Genomic DNA, 12828 nt, shown 5'->3' with positions numbered 1-12828 from the left:
TCATCTCTAAGATCGCCTTAATCTTCTCAGGATTGGCCTCGATCCCGCGGCGGCTCACCATGTAGCCCAGGAACTTTCCAGACTCGACCCTGAAAGCGCACTTGTTGGGGTTGAGCTTCATCTTGTAGCGTCGCAGGATCGTGAACATCTCCCTAAGGTCTCGAACGTGGTCGTGGGCTTTGAGGCTTTTGACAAGCATATCGTCCACGTAGACCTCCATGGTTTTGCCAATTTGATTGGCGAACATCCGGTTCACCAACCTTTGATACGTCGCTCCCGCGTTTTTGAGGCCAAAGGGCATGACCTTATAACAGTAAAGTCCGCGGTTCGTAACAAAGGTGGTCTTGATCTGATCCGGCTCGTGCATACGGATCTGGTTGTAGCCTGAATAGGCGTCCATGAAGCTCAGCAACTCGTGGCCCGCCGTGGCGTCCACGAGCTGCTCGATCCTTGGGAGAGGGAAGCTGTCTTTCGGGCAGGCTTTGTTGAGATCTTTGTAGTCGATACAGATCCGCCACTTCCCGTTTGGCTTCTTGACCATCACCACATTGGACACCCACTTGGGGTGCTCCGCCTCCCTGATGAAGTCGGCGGCGAGAAGTTTGTCAACTTCTTCACCAATGGCTTGGTACCTCTCCCCGCTGAACGCCCGCCGCGGTTGAACGCGCTCGGCCACTCTCTTGTCGTCGTTGAGACGATGAACCATTATTTCGGGGTCGATCCCCGGCATGTCGGCGTGTGTCCACGCAAAGACATCTTTGTGCTCTCGGAGGAAAGCGGCGAGCTCGGTTTGGACTTCAGATGGGAGTTGGGCGCCTACCTTGACTACTTGGTCAGGCTTGGCATCGTCCAACACGACGGGAACGAGGTCGTCCGGTGTCTCCACCTTTCGACGCTCGACATCGTCCCTTTGGTCTAGCTCTCCGAAGGTGCCTTCCTCCTCTATCTTGCAGGGGAATTTGTCCCCGAGCTGGAAGACGGTGCTCACCATCATTCCTTTCCCTTTTCCGTCCACGCCCTGGATGTAGCACATCCTCGCCATTGACTGGTCTCCCAGCATTACGGCGATCCCCTTCTCGGTCGGGAATTTCATCATTAGATGGTACGTGGACGTTATGGCCTTCAACCGATTGAGAGTCGGGCGGCCGACGATGATATTGTATGCCGATGGCTGGTCTACCACTAGGAATGACACGATGTGGGTGACCTCGAGCCCCCCCGGCATACCGAAGGTAACCGGGAGGTCGATAGTTCCCTCCGTCATGACCCTCTCCCCGGAGAAGCCGAAGAGCGGGGTCGAGATCGGGGTCGGTCTCATCCCAGATAGCTTCATCCTGTCCAACGCCGACTTGAAGATTATGTCGGCGGAGCTCCCATTGTCGATTAGGATTCTTCGGACGAGGTTGTTGGCGACGGGGGCAGAGACGACTATCGCGTCGTTATGTGGATGGAGCACTCGTGCCGCTTCTTGGCCGGTGAAGAACATGGATTCGAACGGGGCCGGAGGAGGGGCCTCGTACGTGTGGTTGATGTAGTGTGCTATTTTCCCTTGGGAAACTTCGTGCACGTACTTCTTCCTCTGCGTGGCCCAGTCTCCGAACTCCGGGCCGCCCAAGATCGCACCCACAATGTGAAGTTGTGAGCTCTCCGGTTCTTCGCCTGCCGCGCGGTCCGTGACGGTCACCGTCGCCGGACCTTTCTTTTCTTGCCGCGGGCGGCCTCCGTGTGCCGCGGCCGTCCCGATAGTTCTAAGGACGTATTCTTTCAGTTTCCCATCTTGAATCAGGGCCTCAATCTGACGCTTGAGTTGATAGCATTCGGATGTTAGATGCCCATGATCCTGATGGTAGTCACAGTACTTATTTTGATCCCTCTTGGCGGGATCCTTCGTGAGAGGGGTTGGACTCCCCAGCTTGTCACGGTGCAGAGCCAGGATCCGCTCCGGCGAAGTGTTCAGAGAAGTGAATGTCGAGAACTTTCGGAAGCTATCGACATGTGGCGGCCTCGACCCAGGGAGGGAACGGCCGTTAGGGGCCTGGCTTCCCTTATTCCTCCTCTTTCGAGGGTCGGGGCGATCTCCGTCTTGATCGTCGCGGCGGCGACTCCCCTGTCCTCCTGACTTTCGGCCATCTCGGCCGTCGAGATAGTCCTCGATTCCCATGTACGTGCGGGCTCTCGTCATTAGCTCCGCCATGTCCCGCGGGACTTTGCCAACAATAGACTTGAGGAAGTCGCTCGTGCGGACTCCCTCAGTGATCGCCGTGATGGCGTCTCTGTCGTCGAACCCTTCGACCTTGTGAGACTCCTCCGTGAAGCGGGCGAGGTATTGTCTCAGCGTCTCGTCTCTTCCTTGTCGGATAGAGAGGAGGTGGGTCTTTGGTTTCTTTTGCGCCACGAGGGTGGCGAATCGGGCAAGGAACGCCTCTCGTAAGGCCCGAAAAGACGAGATGCTCCCCGACCTCAAACTTCGGAACCACTCAAACCCCGACCCTGTGAGGGTCAGGCTGAAGGCTTGGCAGAGGGTGGCGTCTGTCTGCCCTTGCATCGTCATCCACGTCTCATAGTGTTAGACGTGGAAGTGGGGGTCCGTACGTCCATCGTAGGGGGGAATGGACGGTAACTTGAAGTTTCCCACGCATGGTTGCGCGAGGACTTGTGCGGCGAAGGGAGAGTATGATTCCTCGATCCCTCCGTACGGCCTTTGCCTCACTGACTCCCTCATCTCGATGATTTGATTTTGGAGGCTCTGAATCATCGTGACCATGTCAAGCCCGTTAGTAGGGCCGACCGTCGGGGCCACGGGAGTCACCGGTTGGCGTTCGTTGGACGCTTGGTCCACGACATTGGCCTGAGGCCGGCCGAGAGTTGCGACGGGGAGCGCGTCCCTTCGAAAGTTTAGCCTTTGGCGGAGATCCTCCCCTCGGGAGTTTCTTTGCGCCGTCAGGCGCTCTCTAAGGTCCACACTCGGCGCGTGGCGGGGCGAGGTCGCCCTTGGTCGAACCGTCCGGCGAGCGCTTCGGCTATCGACCCCATCATCTACCAGAGTCGCTCTCTCCTCGGCGAGGGGCCGTGTCCGGCCGCCTCTTGAAACCGAGGGGGAGAGTCCCCGGGAATGTGACCGCGCCTGCTGTCGCCCCAGGTGCGACGGCCCGGCCAAAGCATCATTAGACCTCTCGGGCCGCGAAGGGGCAAGGCTGGGCGTTGCCTCATTGGTCCTTGACTCCCCCACATATTCGGGGTCGGAGTCGTCTTGGGCGGACCTATCCTCAATGTCATAGCCGAGGAGGTTAGCTATGAGCGTACCGTCGACACCGGGGCGGTCAAGGAGCTCCGCGAGCCGCCGGGCCGTGTCCTCTCGGAGCTCGGCCTCGGGGTCATTCATCGGGTCTTGGGGCTGGCTCTCGCTATCGCGAGGTTGCCCTTCAAGACGATGTGCGAGGCGTCGAAGGCCGTACCTCGAGCTTGTCGCTCGGGTACCCGCGGAGGTGGTGGGAATGTGACTCATCTCTCGAGAGTCGTGAGAACAAAGGGAGAAAACTGGTAGAGGGAATGCGTCGTCAAGGTTGAGAGATCCCCTCCTTCTAGTGCCAAAATGTTGTCGCAGTTTTTTGGACAACTATTCAGGAGCCCAAAGTGGTTAGACCGAAGGCCAGACCAAGTGGTCTCACTTCGGCTCGAGCGTGTCGGGCTTGGTATCCTAAGCCGTCCCTTAGCTATTGGTGGTGTCAATCTCGTCCAAGCACCTGAAATGTAAGCAAAAAGGTGTGAACTACAAAGGGGAAACAGAGGGGTTGCCTCTGTTTACCTCTCCGACGCTCAACATTAGTAGGATTGAGGTGGATATAGGAGGTTTAGGTGTTTAGAGGCCGATAGTTGAGAGAAACGAGCGAGGTACGAGTTCGACAGCGTTTCAGTACTCAAATTCGGATTACCTGGGTCAAGGGAGGGACCCTTGTATTTATAGGCGACCAAGGGACGTTTTGAGGGTCGACCAAGGGACGTTTTGAGGGTCCCTTGGCCGAGTGAGGCTGAGTCAGCCATCGGCCGAGTGAGGCTCGGCCGGCCGATGGCCGAGTGAGATGATGGCCGCCGAGGGAGATTCACTCGGCCAATGGCCGAGTGAAGGAATGGACGCCGGGTGAGTCTCACTCGGCCATTGGCCGAGTGAAGAGTCTGGGCCGAGAGAAGACTCACTCGGCGGTTGGCCGAGCGAGCCATTGGGCCGGCAGGAGTCTTCACTCAGCCTTCGGCCGAACGAACATATTGGGCCGCTTGGGGCTTCACTCGGCCATTGGCCGAGTGAGCATGGTGGGCCGGCTGGAGACTTCACTCGGCCCTTGGCCGAGCGAACATGTTGGGACGTCTGAGGCCTCACTCGGCCATTGGCCGAGTGAGCATGGTGGGCCGGCTGCAGACTTCACTCGGCCCTTGGCCGAGCGAACATGTTGGGACGTTTGAGGCCTCACTCGGCCATTCGCCGAGTGAGCATGGTGGGCCGGCTGTGGGCTCACTCGGCCATTGGCCGAGTGAATTGCTTGGGTTGGCCAATGGCCGAGTGAACTGGGCCGGCCATTGGCCGGGTGAGCTTGTCCGTCCGCCCGAAACGTCGGTCGCGTCATCGGACCTCGTTGGGCCGATAACACTATGTATTATCGACATTTAACAAGATCATTTTTTTTAAATTATTTAAACTCACACATTCCAGAATCTTAATACATTAGGGCTATTATGCTATGTTTATGTTTATATTTCTATCATATATATGAAAACATGTTTTTTTAGATATTTATATCTCATTGAAAACCCTTGCATAAAATGGGTGTTTTACGGTTTACCCCTGCAAGACTGGTTTACGCATCAGTACGGATTACCATTTTCCTCTCGGGATACTCACGGTAAATCTTTGTTGGAAGAGGTATATCTATAAAATTTGAGTTCCGACACAGTAACAATAAACGGTGACTTAAACCTTGAATATGATGTGTGATATGATGCAAAATACAATGTTACTTCAACGAAAAAAATACTACTCTCCTATTTACTCTCTACATTTTTATATTTTTTTCCTCTCTAAATTTCTTATCTTGAAGTATTAGTGTTTAAAAGGTTTTTTTTTAATCCTAGTTATTTCTAACGTTTTCATAACAGCTTAGATTTTTTTTTTTAAATGAGTAGTCGTCAAACAACTTATAGCTTAGAATACATGTAATTTCCAAAAAAAAAAAAAAAATCTTTTTAAATGAGAAATTTCATCAAGTGGACTTTAAATGGGTCAATATATCAAGACTATGCCATTTACTTTCAAAATATCTAAAACTTGGCTTTTGACAAAAAAGTAGACAAAAGTACCATTTCAGCTTATTTCCTCATTTTCACTATTATGTATGAATTTTATCGTATAATATCGTACACCATGGTACACCATCATATATCATCATACACCATCGTACAATATTGTAAATCTATATGAATTTCATCATGTACTATCGTACATTATCGTAATTTTTCCCAAATTCAAACTCTTAACTTTACCTAATTCAAACAAAATCATTCCAAATCATCTATATAGGCAATGGAATACGAAATAAAAAAGAAATTCTTACATTTTTTGGAATTTTAAAGGGGACGAGCTCAAATCCACGCGAGAACGTCAAACTCATCGAAAATCTTCATGAAATTGGGTGGGTGAGAGGGAAAAGAATGAAAATGAGAGTAAAAAAAACAATTGTTTATTTGATTTAAAAAGTTTTTTTATCTGAATTTGAGACAAAACTCTAATTTTAAATATTTTGCAACTAGTGGATCTAACATTAATATTTTGTTATTTTTTAGTCGAAATTTCCCTTTTAAATTCATCGCACGTGTGCACACGTGACATGTCAATCGCCGTTGCCGTAACATTTTGTTCAATCAACCTTTTTAATTTCTCACTGTTAACACGACACAGAAACCCGATTTCTGTATAATAAAAAGAAAAAGGAATCATAAAACACGAACCAATCGACCAATCATTCCAATTCCATGGTAAAACCCAATCCTCATGACTCCAACAATCTCGATTTTTCTCTAATAAAGTTATTTCATCGCTGGAAAGTTATTCGGTTCGCGCAACTATTCGCGATGAACCTAATAAAGTTTTTGTTTTGAATACGTACTTCGTTTGCGTTTGTACTTTTGAAATTTTAGGGTTTAAGACTGGGTTTTTTTTTTTTTTTTTTTTTTTTTTTTTTTTTTTATCTTTCTTCGTATTTTCTCGGTTCTACTGGTGTGATCAATAAAAACGAAAATTATATTCAAAGTCGTGGATTTACTTTGGTTCTGGTTAGTGTGATTTTTTCTTTTTAATAAATATTTTCGCTTAATTTTGACTTGATTAGTGTGATGTCTTGTGTTTGATTGGTGTTTTTCTTCGTTGTTGTGGTTTTTTTTTTTTTTTTTTTTTTAAATTAGGTTTATGATTAATGGTCTGAGAAGAGGCTTCTCACAACTGATAAAGCGTGCTCGAAGTTGCGGAAAAGAAAAGTAGTTTTGCTGCCATGTGATGGCATTTGGGTTTGTGTCGAAGCTTCAAAATCTCTGGCCATTTTCGGCGTTCAAACCCGACGACCTGAGATCATCTAATGAACTAGTTCGCAATCTTCCGATACCTGAGAGAACAAAACAGTTCGTTTACGCGGTTCAGGATCCGGAAACTCGGTCTACCATCTACATACTTTCAGCTCAGAGTTTATCCGAGAGTTCATCATTAGATGTCAAGTGCCTGGTTAGGGAGATAAAGCCCGAAGCCGTGATCGCCCAACTGGGTGTCTCTCATGGGATCGAAGTTCTCGCCGAAGAGGGCGAGCTGGAAGAAAACGGGAAAAACCCGCTTCCCACTTCCTCGGTCGAAGTTCTCAGGCGAAGCTTCGTGGATAAGGTCAGCAAGGAGAGATACGAGGATTTGGCCGGGAGTCTGGTTCTGAAGGAGATTTTCGGCGTCGGTTTCCATGGGCATCTCTTGGAAGCTAAGAAGGCGGCGAAGGAGTCCGGATCGTCGTTCTTGGTGATCGAATCTCCGTGCCTGAGCTCCATCGCTGGGGACGGGGATGATGACGTGGCGTCTGGTGAGAGTGTTGTCATGAACAAGTTCCAAAGGCTGGTCAGTAGTTTGATTCCTCGACAAGCTTTCGGTTCGGCTGTTTCCCTTAGCTCGAGGCGGTTTGTGTTAACGAGTGATGTTCACTTGGAAATGGTCAAGCTTTTATCGCCGCACGTAGAGACCGCGATGGCATTGCCAAGATTAGCTTTGACGAGTCCGATTGCGCACGAGGGTTCCTCGACGGAGATTGGACCGGAGGAAAGCTACGAGGCTCCGTTGTTCGCTCGTTCGATCTACCCGTTGCTCGAGGATCTACATGGCATGTTCGGGGACATTCCTTCGATCGGACGCGCTCTAGCTCACGCTCAGAAGATGTTGTTTGACGTGAACAGAGGTGAATCCGTGGACGGGAAAATCATGTCCGGGGTTTACACCTTCCGGGTCGCGGTCGAGGGTCTCAGAATCGCACTGAACAACGCCGGTAGATTGCCCATCGACAAGCTGGGAAACCCTAAAACGGAAAAGCCCGAGTTCTCCGAGCTTTCGGTGCAGGAAAAGTCACAAGTGCTCTTCGCTCAGGCGCTCCGAGCCCAAACCAAGAATTTCAAGACCACGGTCGCGGTGGTCGATGCGAGTAGCTTAGCGGGCCTAAGGAGGTTTTGGAACGACCCGGTCCCGGACGAAGTCGAGCATTTGGTCAGAGAGCTCTGCTCGGGCGATGAAGACCGCGACGGCGGCGATGGAGAAACAGCCAACCAGACGAATCGAAAGCGTTTGTTGACCGGGAAACCCGTGGTGGCCGTGGGTGCCGGAGCGACGGCGGTCCTCGGAGTCTCGTCTCTCTCGAAAACCGTCCAGGCCTCGACGTTCATGAAGCTCGTGACCCTGAAACTCCCGGTCTCTTCGCTCAAGCTCGCCCTAGCCCAGACGCAGAAGGCCATGTCCCTCGTCCTCGGGAAAACCTTGGCTCCGGCGAAAGCTTCGACGGCCCTGAAAGCCACCGCGTCGGCGGAGAAGATCCGGGCGGTGGCCCACGGCGTGATAGCCTCGGCGGAGAAGACGAGCCTCTCGGCGATGAGGACCGCGTTCTACGAGATCATGAGGAAGCGCCGGGTCCGTCCGATCGGAGCGCTTCCGTGGGCCACTTTCGGGTGCAGTGTCGCGACTTGCTCGGGGCTGCTCATCTACGGGGACGGGATCGAGTGCGCGGTCGAGTCCGTCCCCACGGCTCCGATGATCGCTAGCCTCGGCCGAGGGGTCCAGAGGCTCAAGGAGGTTTCTCGAGAAGTCAGGCACACCGATTCGGCCCGGGTTCACAACTCCATTGAGTCTCTCATGGCCAGACTGAAGAAATCCAAGATTCAATAGCGTGAGACCATAATTCTTTCTTATCCTTTACATGAATTTTTGACTCGGAAAAAAAATAGATAGAGCCACATGGTGTGTGTGTGCGTTTGTTTGTGTATAGGTCTTTTTTTCTTTTTTTTAAAAAAAAAAAACATCAGTTTGGAATAATAGATGTCTATCATAAAGAGTATTGGGATTGAATGGAAAACAAAAGACTGAAGAAATCAGCTTTGTATCATATCATAAATTGGGAAGAAAAGATTTATGCTCAATTCTTCAATTTGATTTCTGCTTAGTTGACGAATGCTCTATATTAAGCCATAAACGTTGATTGCTTTGCTTGCTTAGGGCAACTGGGTACTAATTCGCATTATTGATCCGGCTTGAAAAAAGACTCATAATATGGTTCATGGAAATTTGGCATAGAACACTACTCTTTAAAGTCAGTCCATTTCGCATAGAACACTACTCTTTAAAGTCAGTCCATTTCGCATAGAACACTACTCTTTAAAGTCATACTGGTTTGGCACCCTTGATTTCTTGGTAAAAAGAAGAAGAAAAAAAAAATCTAAATTGAGTTTACTAACAGGTTTTATTAGGGGCAATGTTAACAGAAGTTCCTTGCGTACAAGTCGAATGAAAGTTTAGAAAACGTTAAATAGGATTCCATTTCTGTAGTGTTTGCAACAATAACCACATTATAATAGTAAAAGAAGAAAAATCACATTATAATAGTAGAAGAAGAAACATACGATTACCAATCCAAGATTTATATATGATTATAAACAGGAAACAGAAAGGCTTGAGAAGAAAGAATGAAAGGGAATAGTATTGTGCTCAATGACACACGATTAAACTATATTGCATGCTTCGTTGCCCATACATTTTTTCTTTCTTTCTGTAAAGGAAACACATGTTTCCATTTAAATATCAAAACGCTTCTGGAAATAAAACACCAGAAGAGAAAATATTAGTCCTAAATTGCACTATGCCAATCCCAAAATAAGTTGACCGGCCAACCATAAAACGGCAAAGTCGTTACACCAAAGCCGAGAAGGCAATACAGTTAGCTTCTTAATTTTTCCAAACAGGTGGAGATTTTACTTTCCACCCCAAATTTCTACACCAAATTATTTCTTTCCTTTTCATTTTCGGCCACACCAAACACAGTGCAAGATTTCCAAGCCATATCGAAGAATCTGAAATCTGGACCAGCTGGATTCGAGCGGGCAAAGTCATTTTGTCAAATTATTTACTGACAAGCCCTTCTATCTTGATGAAGTTTTACTGGTCCATAAAGCTCCGATATTCTAGGAACTTCTAAGAGCCCAGAATCCCCGCGTATAATTTCTCTGGCGGATCGATTCTCACCACCCCTGAAACCCATAAGAAAACAACATATCAAACCGATCTCTCACAAGTGTCATCTTAGCAAAGCACGAAAGAAAAAAAAAAGTAGAAGAAAGTACGAACCGGATGTGAAAAACTCGAAACGATCATCGTGAGCATTGCGTCGCGTTGTAAGGTTTCCTCGGGAACTCAATGCCGGCCCATTTCCTAAACGCCAGAACGTATCGCAGCCGATCCTTCTGAGCCTCGGTCTTCGCTTTCGACGCCTTCAGATTCCTGTAAAGATCCTTGTGAAGCCTCAAAAACTCGTCTCTGTACATCGACTTGTCCACGAACATACGGCGCTCGTTCATGTACTCGATGACCTCCATGACTCTCTCGAAGTAACCTCCCCGGAGGAAGCTCACCGCCAAGTGCTCGAACAGATCTCCGTCCGCGACGTCGTTTCCGGATTCGATGTTCCTCTTCATGTCGCCCCACAAGAAGGTTATCTCTCGAAACATCTCGACAGAGAAAAACCCCGACACGAGGCTCGTGAAAGTCTCCTTCGTGGGTCTGATTCCCTGTTTCTGCATTCTTCGGTACGTCGTGATAGCCTCTTCCATCATCTTGGCCTTGCAAAAGAAACGAATCGAAGAGTTGAGTTCGTAAACCTTCGGAGGAAGAACAGCCTCTCGGTCCTCTCTCCGCGCGAAAGCCTTGACAAGATCCGATCTTTTATCTTCCGACGACGCGGCTTCGCTGTTCATGTCCGAGAGATAACCGACGATCACTAGCTTATCGGGAAAATTATTGAGCTCGTCGCAGTTCTTTCGCATTTGGGTCACCAAAACCTTTGCTTCTCTCAACATCTTTCTCTTGAAATACACGCTCAAGAGCAGCGCGTAAGAAGTACGGCTCGCCGGAGAACCAAAGGCCTCCAAATCGTCCAACATATCGTGAGCGAAATCGACCCACCCCAACCGAACACTAGCCTCGATCACGTCGGAGCACAACGACGAGCCTCTCGAAGAACGCGACTCTCTCTGAACCCCGATCAAGAGTTTCGAAAACTCCTCGACTTTCCCGACCCTCTTGAAAAGCTCGACCAGCTTCGCCAGAGCCGCGTCGGTGATGACTAGCTTCCCGTCCCTAAACCCGACGAGCTCTTGTTTAGGGTATCCCGTGTCCAAGACAATGTCTTTCTCAATCTCCCCCGGCCGGACCGCCAGTCTCAACCCGTCTCTCAAATTGTCGGACCCGATCGGCACCAGAAACCTCTCCTCCTCGGAAGAAGAAGAAGAAGGAGAAGAAGCTCTCTCGAGAGAATCTCCATCCGCGCAAATCTCCCCAACGAGCTCGGAGACTGACTCAAAGTCGTCGAACTTGAAATGCAAGCTCAACAGGCAATCGTAGAACGGAGCGTAATGGCAAGCGAGACGAGTCCGGACCCGGTCAACGCAAGGCTTGTACTTCTTCAGCTCGTCCCGTTGACCGTTCATCTCGTGGATCCTCGCGATGACGACGACCGAGTTCGCATCAGCTACAACGCCGGCCCGGGCCATCGACTCCGCGACCCTCTCGCCTCTGAACCCGAGCCCGAACCTCACGCAGCCGGCGAGCACGAGGTTGAAGATCTTCGCGTCGGGTCTCATCGGCTCTATCCACCGGGGCAGGAAGCTCGCGGCGAGGCACGTCCCGGGCTTGGTCTTCACGAAATGAAGCACGATCAATCGAACGACGTTCAACGGAGGCGACATCGATAGCTTGATCATGAGCCGGAGAATCTCGGCCGCTCGTTGCTCGCTCTCGGAGCGGGCCAATGAGAGGCAGAGCTTGGCGAGGACTTCGCGGCTGAGGAGCCTCGGCTTCTTTTTCGAGGCGAGGGAGACCAAGGCGTGGGCTCTGAAGAGCCAGCGAGGCTCGGAGGAGTAAGAGAGCTCTTCGATGAGCCTGTGGAAGACGACGGGCTCGTTGGGGAAGCCGTAGAGCCTTGTGAAGTCGGTGAAGGAGACCCAGGCGTCGTCTAGTCGTCGGGACTTCAGCGCCGTCTTGAGGTTCTTGGATATGGCGGCTTTGGAGGAGCTTCCCCAAGAGAGCCTCTCGTCGCCCTCGTCGGCGGTCGAGAGTCGGCGGTGAGAGAAAGCGGTCCTCGTGGCTATGGCTGAGCCGACTCGTTGGGTTAGAGCATGTTTCGTGAGTAATCGAGCCATTGCTGTCTCGTACTGTTACTCCATACGGAAACAGCGCGCCCAAAAAAAAAACCAATACCGCTCTCTCTGCTTTAAGTTGGAAGTATAAAGTTAAAAGCTTTAAACCTCTCTCTCTCTCTCAGTCTAAAAACTCTAAACTGGTCAAATAATAAGAGCGATGCTACGCGGCCCGATTCACGATTAGTGACGATCCACTCACGTGTTGACACGTGGCAGTTTGATGCTACGCGGCCCGATTCACGATTAGTGACGATCCACTCACGTGTTGACACGTGGCAGTTTGTTGCCACGTGTCAACACGTGAGTGGATCGTCACTAATCGTGAATCGGGCCGAAAATCAATTCCCAATAATATTTGTTCGAAACGGATTAGCATGTAAACGGGTTACCTGTTAGTATAAAAACAGGTGCGGATATGGGTACATGAGTGAAACGTTTATCCGGCTTGTTAATTCATTAATCCGACTAAAGAATTTTTTAAATTTTTTCTTTTTAATTAGATGTCTTCTGCTTTATTAAATATTTTGTGTGGTAAGAATTTCAATTTGATTTAGTATTCTCTCATTTTAAGTGATATTTTTATGTTAAATTTTAAATTTATATATTCTCACAAGTGAAGAACGACACTTCAAGAGCAACGATAGACCGAAATCAAGGTCCAAACTCAAAGACAAAAGTCATCTTCGTCGTCATGGGTTTATCACATGCTCTCCTCCTTGCCTACAGGCTCACCACATGTCACCTCCTCGCCAGGGGTGAAGGCCTTCGGCCAATGAGCCCAGCTGCTTGCCAAGCTTAGCCATCGAACCTCGCCGCTCGCCAGGCTCAACAAGGGCAAGGCAGGGCCGGCCCCATGTATTA

At 49.7% G+C, this 12828-nt stretch overlaps 2 protein-coding genes across 3 annotated transcripts; one reads left to right on the top strand and one right to left on the bottom strand.

The window, feature by feature from the left end:
- Positions 1 to 5929: 5929 nt before the first annotated feature.
- Positions 5930 to 8770, top strand: LOC149404683 (uncharacterized). Of its 2 annotated transcripts, none has more exons than XM_089606771.1 (2): positions 5930 to 6024; positions 6451 to 8769. In XM_089606771.1, exon 2 carries the CDS (start codon positions 6542 to 6544, stop codon positions 8444 to 8446), a length of 1905 nt encoding a protein of 634 aa, XP_089462897.1. In that variant the 5' UTR covers positions 5930 to 6024; positions 6451 to 6541; the 3' UTR covers positions 8447 to 8769. The 2 variants fall into 2 exon arrangements, with proteins under 2 accessions (XP_089462897.1, XP_089462898.1); XM_089606772.1 differs by lacking the exon at positions 5930 to 6024 and adding an exon at positions 6253 to 6321 and having other exon boundaries at positions 6451 to 8770.
- A 168-nt stretch (positions 8771 to 8938) lies between these two features.
- Positions 8939 to 12081, bottom strand: LOC149404682 (Pentatricopeptide repeat (PPR) superfamily protein). The gene is made up of 2 exons (XM_089601031.1): positions 9899 to 12081; positions 8939 to 9801 (listed from the first exon to the last, which is right to left on the bottom strand). The coding sequence occupies exon 1, from the start codon at positions 11965 to 11967 to the stop codon at positions 9922 to 9924; it is 2046 nt and encodes a 681-aa protein (XP_089457157.1). The 5' UTR covers positions 11968 to 12081; the 3' UTR covers positions 8939 to 9801; positions 9899 to 9921.
- Between the last annotated feature and the right edge of the window lie 747 nt (positions 12082 to 12828).

This window comes from Urtica dioica, chromosome 2 (genome assembly GCF_054948205.1).
Source record: "Urtica dioica subsp. dioica isolate 48M chromosome 2, U.dioica_male_clone48M_v1_H2, whole genome shotgun sequence".
NCBI lineage: Eukaryota > Viridiplantae > Streptophyta > Magnoliopsida > Rosales > Urticaceae > Urtica > Urtica dioica.
Note: the sequence above shows the minus strand (reverse complement) of the source record. Positions and strands in the feature narration are given on the sequence as shown.